Source organism: Bubalus bubalis, chromosome 14 (genome assembly GCF_019923935.1).
Source record: "Bubalus bubalis isolate 160015118507 breed Murrah chromosome 14, NDDB_SH_1, whole genome shotgun sequence".
In the NCBI taxonomy this organism is placed as follows: Eukaryota; Metazoa; Chordata; class Mammalia; order Artiodactyla; family Bovidae; genus Bubalus; species Bubalus bubalis.
The window spans coordinates 82,776,525-82,797,691 of NC_059170.1; the positions used below are offsets into that span (position 1 = coordinate 82,776,525).

Here is a 21,167-nt window from a genome sequence, read left to right on the forward strand (position 1 = left end):
ATCCTAAAAATTTTTATCTGAGTTGCGTTTAAACTTTAAATGGATTTTCTCTTTTGGTATTTATAAAATTTTAAGAGGTAGACACTATTATTATCCCCATTTTACAGATAAATAGACTCAGGTTTAACTTAACTAACTTGTCCAAGGAAACCTAGCTAAGCTAGTAAGGGTGGTACTGGGATTAAACCTTTAGGATAGACTCTACACCACTGCCACTCAGTGATATTTCATTATTGACCTGCTGAAGAGCTTCTTTTGAAATCTAGTTTTCTAATCATCCTCCATGAAATGTTAATATCACAGATGTTCTGAATATTTATTTAGACATTGTGTGTATACTGTGCTTTATATAAAATAAATAGAGTTAAGCTTTTTATCCCTCAAGAACCATTTTTCATTTCTTTGGAGATGATTTGGTCCCAATTGAGAAGGCATGCTCTCTACCTACGCTGCTGAATATGGGCTCACCTGAGACCACAAAGCATTTGAAATGTGACAAGTTTGGCCAAGATGTATTATTATATTGATTGTACATTTAAATCAATGAAAGTGGGAAAGCACTAGTTGCTCAGTCATGTCAGACTCTTTGTGACCCCACAGACTGTAGCCTTCCAGGCTCCTACGCCCATGGAATTCTCCAGGCAAGAATACTGGAGTGGGTTGCCATTCCCTTCTCCAGGGATCTTCCCAACTAGAGTGGGTTACCATTCCCTTCTCCAGGGAATCTTTCCCTACAGAGGGAAAATGACGTGAAACACAGGAAGAAGTCAGCCACCTACAATGCCAGGCTCCTATTCCCATGGAATTCTCCAGGCAAGAATACTGGAGTGGGTTGCCATTCCCTTTTCCAGGGGATCTTCCCAACCCAGGGAACGAACCCGGGTCTCCTGCATTGCAGCCACATTCTTTACTGTCTGAGCTGCCAGGGAAGCCCATGAAAATCAATATATTGGGTTAAATAAAGTATATTGCTAAAATTAATTTCACCTGTTTCTTTTTACTTTGTTTAATATGGCACTAGAAAATTTTAAATTTCCAGTGTGACTTATTTTATATTTCTACTGGGCAGAGCAGCTCACAGTAAGTATTCTCCTTAATAGGGAAATCTTTTTCACAGCAAACTTGGTCAGATAATTCTAGCTAGAAAGTTTCAGTACTTTTTTCTATGTATGCAGCTACCATTCAGTTTTAACATCTAAGCAGTCCAAAATCTAGTTGCTTCCAAGTGTCAATTCTTCAAGTATCTGAATAGAACCAATACACTGCTGCTCTCTGAGCTCTCCTTTACCAGGCCAGGGGCATAATGAACTGAATTGTCCCTCTCCAAATTCATATGTTCAAGTGCTATGCAGTGCTTCAGAGTGCAACCTTATCCAGAGACAATCTTCACAGAGGTGATTCAGTTAAAAGAATTTATTAAAGGTGGGCCCTAATTCAGTAGGATTGGCATCCTTATAAAAAAAGAAATTTGGGCACAGACGCATACAGAGGGCAAATGACGTGAAACACAGGGAGAAGTCAGCCACCTACAAGCTGAGAAGAGAGGCAACAAGTCCTTCCCTCAGGGTCCTCAGGAGGAGCCAACTCTGTCAACACCTTATCTCAGACGTGCAGCCTCCAAAACAATAAGAAAATACATTTCTGTAGTTTAAGCCTCTCAGTCCATGCTACTTTATGGACACCTCAGAAAACTGATACAAGCTGTAACCGGAAGGCCGTCACCCATTTCGCCTTTTGTCGAGGGCCAGCCCACAGCCCCACAGCCCCACAGCCCACACTGTCAGAAAGCCCACCCACCGACCGAGGCTGACCGCGGTCCTGACTCCACGGTGAGTCCACGTCCTCGTGCTACTGAACAAGAGAACACAAGCAGCAAGAGATGTGTGCTTCTCAACTAATCAATGTTTCAGAGTCAACAAGGGAAAAGAACCGGCCGTGCTCTAAGGGATTACCCTAGACTTGCCTCAGACAAGCAGCAGAGCCAAAGATGGAAAACACATATATGATGGGGAAGAGTCGTGTGAGAGAAAAAGAATTCCTAGGGTCACAGAAAATCAGATGTGATGCCCAACAAATGTCAGCAACACAGCCCTGACTATGAGATACACATGCGTGCGTGCACACACACACACACACAGACAACAAAGGTGGTCTTAGATGTTTGAGTATGAGACTAGGATCAGTGAAGTAAACCTAGGTGCAACAGCATGCATGAGAAGCTTTTCCCCAGGGTCTGTCCAGTCTGAAATTTCCCGAAGAACAGGAAAGTGGAGGAGGGAAGAAAGTCCAGGATGGAGCACGCAAACAGTGGAGAGAAGCGCCATTAAAATAACTGCCGTTTACTGACAAGTATAAAAATCTCTTTTAACAAAATACAACAAACAGTTGAAAGCATGCGCCTTCAAATACTATACAAGGTACTGCAGGTCTGTACCAGGGATTCAAATGAACATCCAGATCCCCCATCACCCAAAGTGCTCATTGTTTAGTGGGGGCATCAGATGAGTAAACCAATCATTTCAGGAAGATACAGATGTAGGTCTGGTGGCTGTAAGGTGGCATCTCGCTGTGGTTTTATCATATTAATGCATTTCCCCGATGACTAATGACAAGTGATAAACATCTTTTCACATGCCTCCTAGCCATGTGCACGTGCATGCACATACAGTGGCCCAATACTTTTTGTATATGATAATGTCTTCTTTCCCTCTCTCTCTCTCTGTCTCTCCCTCTCTTTGCCTATGCCATACAGCATGTGGGATCTTGGTTCCCCAACCAGGAATCAAACCTGGCCCTGCAATGGCAGCACAGAGTTTTAACCATTGAAGTATCAGGAAGGTCCTGGCTCAACACTTAATCAGTTAAGATTTAAATCAATGGCTTATGTTTTAATCAAGGATTCTGAACCAGGGCAGTTTTGCTCTCCAGGGAAATGCTGGCCATGCCCAGAAACAATCTTGGTTGTTACATTGGCAGTTTTTTACTGGCTTCCAGTAGGTAGATGCCAGGGATGCTGCTGAACATCCTACAGTGCACAGGCCAATCTCTTTAATAAATAATCATCTGGCCTCAAATGTAAATAGTGCTGAGGTTGAGAAATTTAACTTAGTAGCTTCACATCGCCTTCATGATAAAATCCTGCAATGGCCTAAGCAGCATATATGCAACCCCTTGCCCTCTCTCCTCATTATCCGAGCCATTGAGCTCCCCATTTGCTTATTCTTCTCTGTCCTTCAAAGTCCCCTGTGCCCACCCTCCTTGGGATGCTCACCAGTGCTGTTCCTTCGAACTCACACACTTCCATCCTCTTGTTAGCTGAAGAACTACTTATAACTCAGGTCTTTCCCTACACAGAATTTCTCTAGGGACTCCTTCCAAACTTCTTACACTCATTTGTATTTTTGCACTTTTTTCTGTAGTACTTGGCACAATTAGAGTGACATCCCTTACCTCTATTTGCTGAGCATCTATCTCCCCTAGCAGAATATCAACTCCATGAAGGTGGGAACCAAATCATTTATCATCATCAATCTACAACACTAGCAAAATGTCCAGCTTATAAGAGGCATCAATACACATTTAAAGTAGGAACTCTGAACAAAAGGGTGGATGGAAGGAAACTGCAGAAAAAGAAGCAAGGTCGATTCTGAAAAATATCAGCTGGCAAAATATCACCCGCCAATAGCATTGGCAAGAGAAACCAAAGCAGTGGCAAAGGCAGAACAAGGCTCTGGAGGACAGGTGGGAGGGGAGGAGAGGGTAGGGGGAGCTGCATCTCCCTGCAGAGGAAGGGAGGAGGGGGAGGGCGGCAGCTGAAGAGGAAGGTGGGCGGAGGGCTCTGCTGGAGTCTACGCCTGCATTTGTGGGACTACAAGGCGTATTTCCATGTTCTTTGAAGAGCGTCAGCAGAGAAGAATCTTTCACAGACACTGTCAAAGGGGAGGATAATTATGAATCCAGGATCCAGAGAAACCAGCAGGCATGGGCCCCCGGACACGGAGAAGGTACGCTGCTTCCCCAGAAGAGAAGGTATGTTTCCCCAGCGTACCCCAGCTTCCCCAGAAGAGAAGGCAGGACCATGGAGGTGATCCAAGTACCTTGAACTAGGAGTGGGGAAGGGCATACATCAATACTATTGTCCTGGTAACTTCCATTCCCTCTATACAGAAGAAACAGTGTAGGTGGAATTTTTAGTATTAATAATATTTTAAAACTATATGTCTTTTACTTGCTATTTTTCTCATTTTGGCAATAAAACTCACATATTCGTTTTTCTCCTTGTGAATCATTATCCTGATAGAGAGGATGTTTTCACAACCGTCAGTCTTTTGTTCATCACTCCCAACACTTCTGAGTTTCTTTAAGGGCAATTTTCCTTGCAAAATCTGGGTAAATGTGTATCTTCAGAAAACAGAAGTCACTGGTAACATCCAGAATAAGAGATGTAAATACACTAAGCAGCATAATTTTCAACCAATATTGAATCACAATTGAGTGCACACTCAACTTCAAGCCGTATTTAGCCGTCACAGGAAATGCGTGCCTGTGACAGCAATCTACGTGCTGACAGTAAACGTTTTGCTTCTGGAACTCAAACGGAGAAACCAAAGTTAAGAAGGCCACAGAGTCCCTCAGACTCCGGGAGATTTCACAGCAATGGAAGGATGGACCCAGCACCACATGCGACATGGCATGAAGGGGTCTTGGGAGCGTGACTGTTCTCCAAGTCTCCCTAAGACTACCTGCCTCCCTTCCCAAGAACCCACTATGAGGCAGGCACACACTAGATGATTCCTTTATTCTACAAACATTCCCTACCAGGATCCTCCACCCATGGGATTTTCCAGGCAAGAGTACTGGAGTGAGTTACCATTGCTTTCTCTGAGCACCAAGTCAGTGCCAAGCCTCTGCTTTGTCCTAGGGAAAGAAGATGAATAACACAGAAGCCCTGGTCCAGTTAAGGTATCACCACCTCCCTGGAGGTACCTTCCTGTCCTGGCAGCTTATATCTGACCTCTCAGTTGACACCACCTTGAATTCCTGCCTCTTGCCTGGGCTCATGGGGCAACTTCTACACTTCCGTCATGCCCACCTTATCTTCCATCTTCCAAGATCAAAAATTTCTTATAGGAAGCCATGGGATCAGTCTTAGGGGAATCCAACAAAAGACAGCATTTGCAAGTATGTTCAGAAGAGAAAAAGATGGAAAAACACGTGTAATGAGTCTTGTTAGATACAAAAGTGTCACTTATTAGGTAATGAAAAAATGACCTTTGCTTTAAACACCATTCTTAAATATCTTTCCATAAGCATGTTTTATACTGACTAATGTAGAACATTTGAAGACTAGACTGTCTTTGTGCCTCAAAGCAGCAATGAAGTTTTCCTACATTTCCAAGTCCTATGTTGTATAACAAAAGTGGACTTTGTGTGTACATCATAAAAATATTGCAGCATAAAAATATAACACTAGCAAAGAGGGATGAGTTTGCAAGGATCTCAGCCTCATTTGTATGAATCCTAAAATCAGGGGGATTCTTTGGAAAAGTCAGTGAAGCACTTTCAGCTTGTATTCATTTGAATTCTATTAAAAGTGTTTTGTTACCCAAAGGTTCCTGTTTCGAACCTGTTTGCCACAGTAGACTGCAAAGTGAAGTCGCTGAGTCGTGTCTGACTCTTTGCGACCCCATGTACTGTAAGCCGGCCACACTCCTCTGTCCATGGGATTTTCCAGTTTAGAATACCAGAGTGGGTTGCCATTTCCTTCTCCAGAGACTGGAAGAGGCCCATAATTTAACCTAAAGACCCGACTTTGCCTCTAACTAGTTGTGGGCAACTTGGGCAACTCACCACCCACTAGCCCCAGCTGACATCTACATAAAATAGGAATAGTAACACTTGATCCAGAGAAAGCAATGGCAACCCACTCCAGTACTCTTGCCTGGAAAGTCCCACGGGCGGAGGAGCCTGGAGGGCTGCAGTCCATGGGGTTGCGAAGAGTTGGACACGACTGAGCGACTTCACTTTCACTTTTCACTTTCATGTACTGGAGAAGGAAATGGGAACCCACTCCAGCCTGGAGAATCCCAGGGATGGTGGAGCCTGGTGGGCTGCCATCTATGGGGTCGCACAGAGTCGGACACAACTGAAGCAACTTAGCAGTAGCAGCAACACTTAATCTTTCCCTACCACTTGAGGTGGTCTTGATGACTGAATGGGCATGACTATAAATAAATAATGGCCTTCCCAATGTCTCAATGGTAAAGAATCCACCTACCAATGCAGGAGACATAAGAAACAAGGGTTCAAACCCTGGGCTGGGAAGATCCCCTGGAGAAAGAAATGGTTGCCCACTCCAGTACTCTTGCCTGGAGAATCCCACAGACAGAGGAGCCTAGCGGGCTGCAGTCCATGGGGTCACAAAGAGTTGGACACGACTGAGACAACTTAGCATGCATAAATAAATGATAGTGGTTTGTAAATATCAGGGCCTGTTACTAGGACTCACTCTCAACACTGAACCCAAGAGGTAGTATTATAGCAAAACTCATTATACTCAAATGTAATATTGAAGGAGAAAATTACATAGGCTGTGTGGATAGTTATTGCATCTCAGGACTGAAAGTCATAGAATCCTAAAACCGTAAAAGGCCATGTTGGGCAGGTATTAATGAAGGAAACAGAAACCTCTCTGGAAGCTTTGTGCACAAAAGAATTTAATCACAGGCACTTGATGGCATCATTAAAAGGACCGGAGAAGTAGACTTCAGGTTGGGTCTCTGTGAATGACTCCGGAATGTGATACACTGACCCTGGACTGGAACCGCTGCCTCCACTCCATTCAGAAAGGTGAGAAATCAAGACGAAACTCCTGAAGTCACACACACAGCAGCTTAGCTGAAGACAAAGGAAGAGTAATCCGAGAACAGGGAGCAGCCATGATGGCCACCACCTCTCTGCAATCAGACACAGGGAAAGGACACAGAAGACAGCACTTCTTCCTGCAACAACCCACGTGTCTGCAGAAACAACTCAGAGACGGCAGAGAAGGGGCCTCCTTCACAGATCAGCCTTCCACAGCCCATACAAGTGCATCTCATACTAGTGGGGCTGAATTTACAGCCAAAATAGTAGATGCTTCCAGGAAGTCCAGTAAATATGGCTTTAGATTCCCAGACTCTGTATTATAAAAAGTCCCACAAAGAGGATGAGGGGGTGGATGCTAAGTGACATTCAACCAAACAGCACACTTGACAGAGAATCCTCGTCAGCCTCCTTCATCATTTTTTAATCGACTGGACCACTTGCTGACTTGCTCTGGGATCTTTCTTTTTCAGCTTTATTTGGCTTCTTCTACAAAACAAATCAAATTAACTCTCCTTTACCTATTTTATAAACAAGTTTCAAAGAAAAATTGATTTTTAACAGCAAAAAAGATTTTTTGCTGAAAATAGATTTTATTAATCTATGTATCAATGTTATATATTAATAGCCACCATGACTAGTTTAGATAAAAGCACTTTGCTAACTAATTTGTGCTCCTTGAACTTGTTTATAAAACTTCACTGTGATGAAAAGAAAAAAAAAAAAAAAGAGCAAATATTGTGAACTAAAAAAGTCCTTGCTCAAGAGGGAGGGGATATATGTGTATTTGATTCACGTCATTATATAGCAAAAACATAACATTGTAAAGCACTTATATTCCTATTTAAAAATAACAGTAAACAAAAGCATACTTGGAATTGGGCTTCTCAGGTGGTGCTAGTGGTAAAGAACCCGCCTGCCAATGCAGGAGACACAGGTTCAGTCCTGATCAGGAAGATCCCCTGGAGGAGGAAATGGCAATCCACTCCAGTATTCTTGTCTGGAGAATCCCATGGACAGAGAAGACTGCCAAGCTACAGTCCATAGGATCGCAAAGAGTCAGACACAACTAAAGTGACTTAACACACACACACACACACACACACACACACATTTGGAATTAAGAAGAAAAAAAAAAGAGTCCTTGAAATGAAAACCACATGTAGGATGCTTTTAATTGCCCTTTAACACTAAATTTTTCAAAATTTTATATAATAATGTTTCTCCATTGATAATAATTTTGTTTCTTGATAAATACATATAGATTTAATAAACATCAATTATACTTCAGCATTATACCTAAGCATTTTTCAGAACAAAACAAAATAAAAATTTCCCCAAATTGAAAATAACATGTGAAGAAAATAATAAAATCAAATCTCAGAGCACAAAGTAGTCAGAGGGGAACCTGAAGAATTCTCCAAGAGTCTAGCTTTCTTTATATTCTATTTCATTTACTTTTTTTTTTTAATTACAGAAATCGATGGCATCCTTAGGGTCTCATGTGTAAATCTCAGAAACACGTCCTAGTTCCTTACCTTAGCGCAATACAGGGGCACTGGCTCTGATTGTGGGGTCTGATAAGGAATAGATGGGGAAAGGGGAGCATTATGAAATCTATCTGAGCAGATGAATTTACAATAGGATCCAATGCCTGAATAGACCTTCTATTAGCTCCAGTAACAGGAAAACTAAGGTCTTCAGTTACAAAAGATTTGTCATTTAGGTGGAGACCCAGAGTGTTAGTTAACAATTCACAATCAATCCTATTCCATTTTCTACCGGCACTCCTTGTTCATGATAAAGTGAAATGATCCTGATAAGAAACACGTAACCATAGATAACAAAGCTTGATATAAAAAAAGCAAATTGTTCCTGGCCCATTTAAACAGTCATTGCAGGTAAACATCATTTGAAGGTATTTACTGATAGGATAAAACTTTCCTGGGAAGGATTGGAGATATGCTAATAGCCAGAGTAAATTATCCTAATGTGCCACAGATGGGAATATCGGGTCAGGAAAGATAAGAGAAAAACTACTAGAGAAAAACAGATTCCAGAAACAGCACTCTACTACTATGCTTTGCTATGCCAATAAAAGCCTGTAGGCATTATATTTCCTTGCTCAATTACCAGAGTTTTGTTTAACTGTTTTCTCCTTGGGGGCATTTACCTGCTTCACTTCCCAGGCTTTAGGACAGATAGATAAGGATCTAATCAAGGTCCATCTAAACCCAGGATAAGTCATTTTTGTTATTGCTGAAGAAGGTCCTAAAGCAGTAATAAAAGTGCTTTAGGTTTTTGTTTTCATTGAAAATAAAAAGAAAATAGCTTTCTTAGATCAAAGAGAGGCAACACCAACCTATAGAGTATATGTCAAAAGAGCGGGTATGGGGGCTGGAAGGCAGCCCTCAGGACCTCATAGGGGAGGGCTGGCAAAGCAGTTTATCTCGATCTGGTGCTGATCACAGCATTCATTTGGTGAAAACTGATCCAGCTGGACACAAGATTTGCAAGTTTAACTTCATGAATGTTACACTCTGATCAACAGCTTGAAATAGGTTTATTGGCTCACTTTGGAAAAGTGATATTCTTACACTTAAGGCTGCAGCAATCACTGTCAATGAAACATTCACAAAAGCTCTTTGGAAATGAAAAGCGGACGTATCTGAGCATATTTAAGTGACAGCTGAGAGGGCTTCCCTTGTGGTTAAGCTGGTAAAGGATCTGCCCACGATGTGGGAGACCTGGACTTGACCCCTGGGTTGGGAAGATCCCCTGGAGAAGGGAAAGGCTGTCCACTCCAGTGTTCTGGCCTGGAGAGTTCCATGGACTTTTCATGGGGTGGCAAAGAGTCCGACACGACTGAGCAACTGGGGCTACCTTTGGATCCACAATCTACCGACCAGCACTGTTTCTCCCCTTTCTCTCACGCAGCTTGCTCCAAGTGAATGCTGCTGACTGCCCACCTCAGAAACCTTCCCATCTCCTTCCTCATTAATATTGTCAGTGCCATCTTGTCACCACTTTGGAAACTGCAAACTTCAGATTCTACATAATCCGAAAGTTCTAACTGAGCTTTTGTGTAGGATGTTGGGAAAAGCACGATATACTACTAAGGTTTTTTATTATTATTACCTGTTTTAGCTGTGGGTTTTCTGGTGCAGAGGGCAGAGTGGTGTAGAAAGGAGAGGGCGTTACTTGCTTCAATTCTTCAGCCTTTTTCCCAAACAATGTACCCAGTCTAGCAATTATGACATTCCAATGTCAGATTACTCTTGTGACATACAATGTACAATGCGAGATTTACATGTATCTATTAATATATAACTTTTTCTTGCTAAATCACAAGAATGTTGTTCACTGTTTCCTCCCCTTTCCAGGCATCAAACCTGTGTATTTATTCTGTGTGTGGGTGTGGGGGGGTATATATTAAGGTTTTTAAGTAGAAATAAAAATTTAGAACACTTTGGAAACTGACTTGCTTTAAAGAGAAAGAGTGCTGATTTTTATATATTTTTATATATTTATATATTTCTCTGAAATACATTTTTTAAAAGGGTAAAAAAATGGATTTTTTTTCCTTTTCAAATTATAAAGCATGAGAATCAAAATATACATTAAAGGAAATGGAAGGAAGGTCTAGCTCCTCCCACTTGGAGAATAAAACTGTCATCCGACACATACTGACCACCTTGATAAAGTTCATGGCCCTCTGATTATTGGGAGACCATCACTTTTCCCAGGTGGCACTAGTGGTAAAGAACTTGCCTGCCAATGCAGCAGACACCAGAGATGTGGGTTCGACCCCTGGGTTGGGAAGATCCCTGAAGAAGGAAATGGCAACCCATTCAAGTATTCTTGCCTGGAGAATTCCATGGACAGAGAAGCCTGGAGGGCTACAGTCAGGGTCACAAAGTCAGACACAACTGAAGTGACTTAGTATGTATGCATCACTTTAAAAAGATGGTTTAAGAACCTACAATATAGCACAGGTAACTGTACCCAAAGCTTTGTGGTGACCTAAATGAGAAGGAAATCAAAAAAGGAGGGGTAATCATTGAGAAAGTCCCTGATGCTGGGAAAAGATCGAGGGGAGAAGAGGGTTTCAGAGGACGAGATGGCTGGACGGCATCACCAATGCAATGACCATGAACTTGGGCAAAGTCCAAGAGATGCTGAGGGACAGGGAGGCCTGATGTGTTGCAGTCCACGGGGTCACAAAGAGTTGGACACGACTGGGTGACTGAACAACAGCAACAACATGTGTAAACATAAAGCTGATTCACTTTGCTGTACAGCAGTAAACACACAAAATTGTAAAGCAACTATATTCCAATAAAAATTAATAAAAATAAAATAAAGATTAAAACATACTTTATTGAGTGTTGTGTGTCAGGCACCACACAGAGCAAGGCATTTACCTTTGCTCTTTTAATGGTACCAGCTACTCTGTGCAGCAGGAGATACTACAAGCCTCACCTTAAACATGAGGAAAATGAGGTTGCAATGCATTAAGCTATTCATCCACAACTGAGCTCTGAATTTGGAGGGTGAGAGTAGAGAAAAGGAAACAATCAAATGAGCAGCCCTCCATGCTCCAAAGTTTGTGGAACAAAGAGACACAGATCTTTAAGAGGAAGAATGGGCAAACTTAGAAAACAGATTTTCAATGACCCATTAGAAAGCATAATGGTGCACTTAAAAATGATGAGCTTGGGGCAAATCCAGGACTGGGAAACCTTTGTCTTTTCCTCCATATCCTGTCCAACATGGAGAAATGAGAGGAGTCAAGCTCATAATCTCCCAAATTCCCTAGGTGTGATGGGGAAAGTAACTCATATCTCACAGACCTCTCTCAAATGCCCAGTCCTGTACACACACCTCCTACCACCAGAGTCTGATCAGATACAAATGCAAAATAAAAGCAAGGTACATCCTTTCAAAACACTGATGAAACAAGTCGCCACCGTAGGTTAGTTCCTTATCTACTGGCCAAGCTCTGGACAGCAAGGCCTGGCCTTGATGTTCAACTAAATATACCTATACACCATTATTCGTTGTTCAGCTGAGCTATTTAAAATCCTAAAAGGTGATGCTGTTAAAGTGCTGCATTCAATATGCCAGAAAATTTGGAAAAATCAGCAGTGGTCTCAGGACTGGAATGGGTCAGTTTTCATTCCAATCCCAAAGAAGAGCAATGCCAAAGAATGTTCAAACTACTGCACAATTGCACTCATTTCGCATGCTAGCAAAGTAATTCTCAAAATCCTTCAAGTTAGGCTTCAACAGTATATGAGCTTAGAACTTCCAAATGTACAAGCTGGACTTTTAAAAGGCAAAAGAACCAGAGATCAAATTCCCAACATCCGCTGGATTATAGAAAAAGCAAGAGAATTCCAGAAAAACATCTACTTCTGCTTCACTGACTATGCTGAAGCCTTTGACAGTGTAGATCACAAAAAACTGAGGAAAATTCTTTAAGAGATGGGAATACCAGATCACCTTCCCTGCCTCCTGAGAAACCTGCACGCGGGTCAAGAAGCAACAGTTACAACCAGACATGGAACAACAAACTGGTTCAAAATTGGGAAAGGAGTACATCAAGACCGTATACTGTCACCCTACTTATTCACCTTATATGCAGAGTATATTGTGTGAAGTGCCAGGCTGGATGAATCACAAGTTGGAATAAAGATTGCCAGAAGAAAAATCAACAACCTCAGATATGCAGATGATACCACCCTAATGGCAGAAAGTGAAGAGGCACTGAAAAGCGTCTTGATGAAAGTGAAAGAGGGGAGTGGAAAACAGTGGCCTAAAATTCAACATTCAAAAAGTAAGATCATGGCATCTGGTCCCACCATTTCATGGCAAATAGACAGGGAAAAAACAGAAACAGTGAAAGACTTTATTTTCTTGGGCTCCAAAATTACTGTGGATGGTGACTGCAGCCATGAAATTAAGACGCTTGCTCTTGGAAGAAAAGTTATGACAAACCTAGACAGTGACATCACTTTGCTGACAAAGGTCCATATATTCAAAGCTCTGGTTTTTCCAGTGGTCATGTATGAATGTGAGAGTTGAACTATAGAGAGAGCTGAGCGCCAAAGAATTGATGCTTCTGAACTATAGTGTTGGAGAAGACTCTTGAGAGTCCCTTGGACTGCAAGGCGATCCAACCAGTCCATCCTAAAGGAAATTAGTCCTGAATATTCATCAGAAGGACTGATGCTGAAGCTGAAACTCCAATACTATGGCCACCTGATACAAAGAACTGACTCATTTGAAAAGACCCTGATGCTGGGAAAGATTGAAGGCAGGAGGAGAAGGGGACAACAGAGGATGAGATGGTTGGATGCCATCACTGGCTCAACGGATATGAGTTTGAGTAAGCTCTGGGAGTTGGTGGTGGACAGGGAGGCCTGGAGTGCTGCAGTCCATGGGGTCACAAAGAGTCAGACATGACTGAGTAACTGAACTGAAATGAACCGATTCATTGGAAGGACTGATGCTGAAGCTGAAGCTCCAATACTTTGGCCATCTGATGTGAAGAGCCAACTCATTAGAAAAGACCCTGATTGAAGGCAGGTGGAGAAGGGGATGACAGAAGATGAGATGGCTGGATGGTATCACCGACTCAATGGACATGAGTTTGAGCAAGCTCTAGGAGTCGATGATGGACAGGGAAGCCTGGTGTGCTGCAGTCCATGTGGTCACAAAGAGCCGAACACGACCTACAGACTGAACAAGAACAGTTGTTCAAAAATGGAAATATTTCCATTTGCCCCTGGAGACACTGGGGACCCCCAGGCCTTCCCATGATAGGGCAAAAGAAAGGTTAATACCTGGACTTAATGGAACAGGATCTCTCCAGGACCCCGTTCCAGCTCCACCCTCACTTTCTGTTTGCTGTGATTGGTTAACTCCAGTGTCAAAGCTTTAAACTACCACTCTTAAGAGTGTCCACAGCCTCACCATGACACTGGTAGGTAGCCAACAGACTATGTGGGCACTGCACCCTCTGGGTGACATCTTCTGTTCTATATGGGGGTCAGGACAGCAGGACTGGCGACTACGGTGCTTTAGCCACTCAAGGAACAAGGGAGAGTCTCTTCACAATTCTAAACAGCCCCAAATGCATCATTTCCAAATGTACCATTAAACTTTCTAATGGGTTATTGAAAATCTGTTCTGAGTTGCCCATCCTCACTCTTAAAGATCAGAGAAGAGGGTTTACAATTTTTAAGTGAGGTCAGATATTTGAGGTATTTTAAATTATTTCCAGAATTTACTTTTCCTCATTAGCAGATGGGGCACACCCTTGGGGCAAGGGGGCAGCAGGTATTTCCCAAAGTCAGAGCCAAAAGGAAAAACACAGCAGCCTCCCCTGCTCAAAGGCAGGAAGTCAGACTAGACAGCCTCTCAAAACGTTTCTCTGCTTCCTTTCCTTTTCTAACACTCCCACTAGAAGCAGATGAAAATGCTGAAAATGTTTCATTGACTGTAAGAAATTCAAAAGAAATGCATGAATGTGAGTTAAGTCAACCTGGGCATCAGAGACTGTTCCTAAAATATCCCAGAAGATCTAAAAAGATTATCCATGATTATGTTACTGAGGTTGTTCTACCTCCTAGGTAGGCAGAAAGGTAACAGTTGAAGAATTCTCAAAATGCAAACAGAGATAAAATGAAATCAACAAACCAGTGGAAATATATGCAAGCCAACAAGATTATGCTCTCTACCATACTTTCCAAGTTTTGGGTTTTTTTCCCCCACAAATCTTATCTCAGTGGTTTCAAAGTGTGGTTCCCCAAACCAGTAGCACCAGATCTCAAGATCTGGTGAGAAATGATCCTATTCTCAAGATCCTATGAGAAATGCAGATTCCCAGACTCCAGACCTTCTGAATCAGAAATTGAGGCTGGGTCCCAGTCGTCTGAATCTTATAAAGCTCCACAGATGTTTCTTAAGTATGCTCAAGTGTGAGAAGTACACTATCAGCTACTGTCAACTTTCAGAAGAAACAGGAAATGTAGCATTCTCAGACTGTGCAAAACACACCGAAAATTCAGAGAGGTTAAGTGACTACGCTAAAGTCACACAGCTGACTGGTAAAAGAATCAGAAGGTACTCATGGACTGAAAAATCTAGTTCTCCATCGTCTTCAACACACAGTCTCATGAATATGCAATATAATTAGCCAGATAATCAAAACTGGTTTGATCCCAGAAGAACAAATATGAACTGGGAAGAGGAGAACGGTGACATCGAGGGAAGAAAAAAACCATCCTAAGAAAGTCTGCGTTCTCTCACTCCACAGATCACCATGGAGACCAAGAAGACCAAACAAGGAACTTGAATTGCATTCTAGATAACTTGACTCCTGGGTGCAGCCTGGGTTCTCGCCTTCGAAAAATCTGAGATTCCACCAGCTCTCTCCTTAGTCCCCACAGTCCTCCTACAGGGCTGTCCCAGAAACTCAGTGTTCAATGCTCAGAGGGAGCCCTTCTTAGCGTCTGCAGGCAGCGTTCAACTAGCAGGCTCTCCAACACTCTCCCTGCATCCCTCATACTTTCTATATCACTGGTCCTCTAGAAAACATTTTTTCTCCTTCACCTAGGCTATAAGGTCTGCTATAAGGTCAGCAGAAGGGTTACTGCTTTCTGTATCACACCAGGCTCTAGTCCAGGGCCTGGCATTAGTAGGTAAGAAAGAAATATGTGTGACATAAATGCACATAATAAAAATTATCTACCTGGATATATCAAAATGTGTTTCTAGGGAAGACCGTCACTTCCAGTGACACTCATATTTTCTTCCAAACAAGACATTCTGGATCATTACTTAAAAAGCAATTTAAAAACATGGCTGTGAATAAATCCAGAGCTTATACTGGAATATCCTTCTCTATCCTGCAAAGTCTCTCTCTCTCTTTTCCTTCTACTCTTCATTCTTTTTCTCACTAAATCCATCATCCCATCAGCTCTCTATCTAAGGATCTCCAGAAGAGCAAGACTGTTTTATTTGTTAACTGCATTGTCTTTGTTTCTCCTTGACACAAATAAGCCTTTCATCTGTGGCTGAACTTATTGTTTAGATTCTACTATATTCCATTTATACAAAACATCCAGTCATTAGACTAGGACAGAGGAGAAAGGTGTAAAGTCCATAGTAAAAGGTTGCCTATAGCATTTAATAATTGGTATGAGCTTTCAGGGAAGCTGTGGACTCAGCCTCTTAAGTCCCGTTGGCACTTCCAAATGGATAAAATACAGACACAGACCAGCTCTGCTAAGTAATTGGATTCTCTACCTGGAATATTTAAATTGTTTTCAGACACTGGAAAATGTCTTAAGAAGATTAAAGAAAAATACTCTGGAGAATAACAGACTATAATTTACTAGGTAGAAAATCTTTTCAACAAGAAAAGATTCTCCTATAATTTCTCCTGTTTAAGAGATGCCTTAGTCATTTGGACCTAACTATCCTTTGATCCAGCGGCTCAAGGATCTAAGGACTGACACCTTAAATGACACCCAAGACATAAATTAAGAACTTATTGTTCTCCATCTGAAGATCCCCATGTATACAACAAAATTATTAACTTAAATGTTTGAAAGCAATGGGGGTATTCATTTTAAGTCCTAGGGTCCAGGGTCACTGGAGATCCGGGGCTGGGCTTTTGCCCGTCCTGGCAAAAGATAAAGGTAAATCGAAGGAATGTCTCGTGTTCTATGTCTATTTCGAACTGAAGACTCAGCCAGCTCAGTTCTCAGAAACTCGCCTTCCCATAGCCTGCAGGCCCAGCGCGCCCCGCTGACCCCTCAGTGACCTCCTGTGCCCTCCCCCGGTGCATGCTCCCGACCCTTCTCTGGGCCCTTCCCTGCGGAGCCCAGAGCTGAAGTTTGGCATCACCAGCCACCTGTCGGCTGGGCCGCCGCGTCCTCTTGCCTCTGCCGCGTGGGCACCCAGAAAAGCGCTAAGAGGTGAGCCACCACTCAACAGTTCAGACTCCGAGGCAGCTCCTTCTCCAAAGGGGCCAAAGGAGGTGCCGGTCGGGGGCGGGGTGTGCATCTGCCTACGGAGAAGGGCGCTACTTGTCCACATCCCAGCGATTTCCAGCGGGTGCCAACTTCACCCTCCCCACTTTCCAAACTCTCAGGACCAGTCACCGGCAACACCGGCCCCTCCTGCGCTTCTGCTCCACTGGCCCCAAGATCCCAGACCCTCAGGGGGCGCGGGTCAGACCCAGCCCGGACGCCCACTGCCGACCTAAGGGCCCAGGAGCGGGTGCCCAGCGCCGCCGTCGCGCGCCCCGAGGCCCCGCGCCCGCCCGGGCGCCCGTTGCGTAACTCGCCCCCGCCCCGCCCCCGCGAGCCGCCCGCCGCCCGCGCCCCCGCCGGCCGCCCCCACTTACATCCTCCCACTTGACGAATTTGGTGCCCTTCTTGAGGCTGTCGGACACGCACACCGGCTTGAGTTGCAGCGCGTGCACTCCAGGCTGTGCCCCGGCCATCAGGGCTCATCGGGGCTCCGGGCGACCCGGGCGCGCGCGGCAGGGACGGGGCGCGGGGCACGGGCTCCTGCCCGGCTCCGGGGTCGCTCGCCTCCGCTCCGCGCCGGCCTCCCCGGCCTCCCGGCCTCCGCACCGCCTCCCGCGAGACTCAGCAGCCGGGGCGCGCGGGGGCGAGGCGCCCGGCCATGCCCGGGCGGGACGCGGGATGTGGAGCCTCGGAGGGCGGAGAGCCGCCGAGCGGCAGCCCGGGCTGCCAGCCGCCGCCGGGAACGGCTCCTCGGCCCCCGCCGGGTACGGCTCCTGGGCCCCCGCCGCCTCCCGGCGCCGCGCTCAGCACATCCTCCCGACTCGGAGGGAGCGCGCGAGTGACACACGCCCGGCGCCCCCCCGCCCGGCTCCTTCCCCTGCCGCCTCCCGCCCCCTTTCCCCGCCGCCGCGCTCGCTCCGTCCCTCCTTCCCCTGGCGGCTTCCAGCCCAACTTTGCGCGCTGGGTCAGGCGCCGGGAAGCGTGGACGCAGCGGCACCTCCCGGCGCCCGGGCCCCACTGCAGCCGACGCCTGCGCCGCCGCCCTCTGAGCATGCCCGGTGCCCGGTGGCGCGGTGCCCGCGCTGCCGGGGGTCAGGGGGCCCGGGTTCCCGGGGGCTGGCTGAGGAGCGGGCGCCAGAGCCCGGGGTGTCTCTGGGTCCAAACGGGGTGGAAAATGGAACCGTGGGGAGGGAGCGGAGAGGCAACCCGCAGCGTTCCTCTCGAGCTGGAGCGCTCCAGCGCTGACCACACACCAGCTCTTTGGAAAAGGCAATTATGATTTATTAGTAGAGAAGGGAGCAGTTGAGAGGCTTGGAGTGAGAGTTCTTTGGGGAAAGCTCGCTGCGCCTGAGAGTTTGCAGCGCCCTAGTCTTGAAGCCCGGCATCCGGTTGTTGTGCTTCTGAGAAAGCAAGCCCTTTCTACAAGAAACAATGGTTTTATTTCCCAGGATGACAGAAGGCCCCCGAGTGAGTGTGTTTGGGGGGTGTGTCTGTGTCTGTGTCTGTGTCTGTGTGTGTCTGTGTGTCTGTGTGAGACAGCGGAGGAAAGAAAGGTGTCTTACAGATAGAAACTTGCTCATTTAGAAAAACAGGGGGTAAAGATGCTTTTTGCACTCATTCAACAAACATTGCTTATTTCTTTTAAAACAAAGAAAGAGATACCCCCTTCAGAACAGATCAGATTTAAAAGACATGTAATACCAGTGGTTTAGAGGGTGAGGAGCAACTGGAGATTTCATCCATTGCTACAGAGAATATAAAATGGTAAATCCACTTGGAAAAACAATTTCTTATGAACTTAAACATTTACTTATCACAAAACCCAGAAGTTCCACTTCTAGGCATTTGCCCGTGATAAATGAAAATGTATCTTCACACAGACTTGTTCAATAATGCTCATAGCTAGCTTTCTTCATCATACCCTAGAACTGGAAATCACAAATGTCAGTCAACAAGTAAATGGATAAACAAAATGTGGTATGTCCAACTATGGAATAATATTCAGTAATTAAAAAAAAAAAAGAAATGGGCATACAACCACACAGACAAATCACACAGACTCTAAGCCTAGTGAGAGAAGCTGGACACAGTAGTCTACATACAGTGCAATTCTATTTGAGGGATTCCAGAACAGGCACTCTCTGTGGCCAGGAGTGGGCAGAGATTGACAGGGAAGGGAAACCAGGGGACTTCTGAGAGTGAAGGAAATGTTCCATATCATGTGTGTACACAATACAGAATTGCAGAACTGTACACCTGAAATGAGTATGTTTCATTGTAGGTAAATTATATCTCAATAAAGTTAATTTTAAAAAACAAGAAACAGAATATGAACAAAGAAGGAGAGCAACAGTCTTTTCTCTTAAGTATTTGTTCTTTATTCCTCTGCCCCTGAGGCTTCCAAGGCCCAGTGTTTACAAACTTGGTCAAAATATTACCCAAAATATGATGGGGAAATTTGCTATTAAATACATCAAAGTATTCAAAAACTATGCATTGATTAGCAGCTGTATGCTAGACGCTATGATAATCACCAAGAATAATCTGGTGAACGAGTGTCCTAACTCCTGCTCTCTTTTGGGTGTTTTGGCTGATCCTTGGAAGCCAATTGATGAAAGTGAAAGAGGAGAGTGGAAAAGTTGGCCTAAAGCTCAACATTCAGAAAACTAAGATCATGGCATCTGGTCCCATCACTTCATGGGAAATAGATGGGCAAACAGTGGAAACAGTGTCAGACTTTATTTTTCTGGGCTCCACAATCACTGCAGATGGTGACTGCAGCCATGAAATTAAAGACGCTTACTCCTTGGAAGGAAAGTTGTGACCAACCTAGATAGCATATTCAAAAGCAGAGACATTACTTTGCCAACAAAGGTCCGTCTAGTCAAGGCTATGGTTTTTCCAGGTCATGTATGGATGCGAGAGTTGGACTGTGAAGAAGGCTGAGCGCCGAAGAATTGATGCTTTTGAACTGTGGTGTTGGAGAAGACTCTTGAGAGTCCCTTGGACTGCAAGGAGATCCAACCAGTCCATTCTAAAGGAGATCAGTCCTGGGTGTTCATTGGAAGGACTGATGTTGAAGCTGAGACTCCAATACTTTGGCCACCTCATGCGAAGAGTTGACTCATTGGAAAAGACTCTGATGCTGGGAGGGATTGGGGGCAGGAGGAGAAGGGGATGCCAGAGGATGAGATGGCTGGATGGCATCACTGACTCGATGGACGTGAGTTTGAGTAAACTCCGGGAGTTGGTGGTGGACAGGGAGTCCTGGCGTGCTGCGATTCATGGGGTTGCAACGAGTCAGACAGGACTGAGTGACTGAACTGAACTGGAAGCCACTTGCTAAAAAGAATCTCTTTAAAGACTGACTTGTTTCATTTTGATCATATGTTCCTGAACTGAAACCTGAGTATGTTGTCCAAAGACCCTCTGTCAGTGGCCTTGGCTTGCTACGTGCAGAAAGCCCCATCACATTCTCACATTGCTCCTCTCTGCTCTAGAAAACAGCAACACAACTCCACTCGCAGCATTCCTGCCCTTCTCAGTTGTGCTTACAACTCGTCCTACCAGTCTTGTTCTTCTCTCTTTTCTGTCTATTATTCCTCCACTGACTGCCACAATCTCTCAGTTATCTACTGCAAAGATCAGTGGTCTGTTAGGCTTTACCGGAGAAGGCAATGGCACCCCACTCCAGTACTCTTGCCTGGAAAGTCCCATGGATGGAGGAGCCTGGTGGGCGACAGTCCATGGGGTCACTAAGAGTCAGACACGACTGAGCAACTTCACTTTCATTTTTCACTTATATGCATTGGAGAAGGAAATAGCAACCCACTCCAGTGTTCTTGCCTGGAGAATCCCAGGGACAGGGGAGCCTGGTGGGCTGCTGTCTATGGGGTCCCACAGAGTTGGACACGACTGAAGCGACTTAGCAGCAGCAGGAGCAGGCCTTACACCAGAGTAACACAGAAGGTAAGACAGATCAGAAATATGCCCTCTAGAAGAGGGATTTGGAGGATTAGAAATAGACTCTAGGCTAAGTGAGAAGATAGACTCAGCCTCTTCGTGGTGGCCGATTGCATCATCTCTCTGTATTCCCTGTCCCTCCCCCTTTGTCATGTGACCTTATAGTGACCTGTGTATTTATGCCACTGATATCAGCCAATGAGATGTTAGAAGATGTGACCTAAGAAAAGGTTTGAAATATGCTCGTGAGGATGGGCTGAAGTATACTTGCCCTCTTGGATTTCTGATTATTGC

The 21,167-nt window shown here is 44.7% G+C and overlaps 1 protein-coding gene across 6 annotated transcripts in view; it reads right to left on the reverse strand.

Moving 5' to 3' along the window:
- Positions 1–17,415, reverse strand: part of PLCB1 (phospholipase C beta 1) — an 849,858-nt gene extending 832,443 nt beyond the window's left edge. For all 6 annotated transcript variants that reach the window (XM_025264704.3, XM_025264705.3, XM_044928314.2 and 3 more), the window contains exon 1: positions 17,285–17,415. In XM_025264704.3, coding sequence (XP_025120489.1) covers positions 17,285–17,383 — 99 coding nt within the window. In that variant the 5' untranslated portion in view covers positions 17,384–17,415. The remainder of the gene's footprint in view (positions 1–17,284) is intronic.
- Between the last annotated feature and the right edge of the window lie 3,752 nt (positions 17,416–21,167).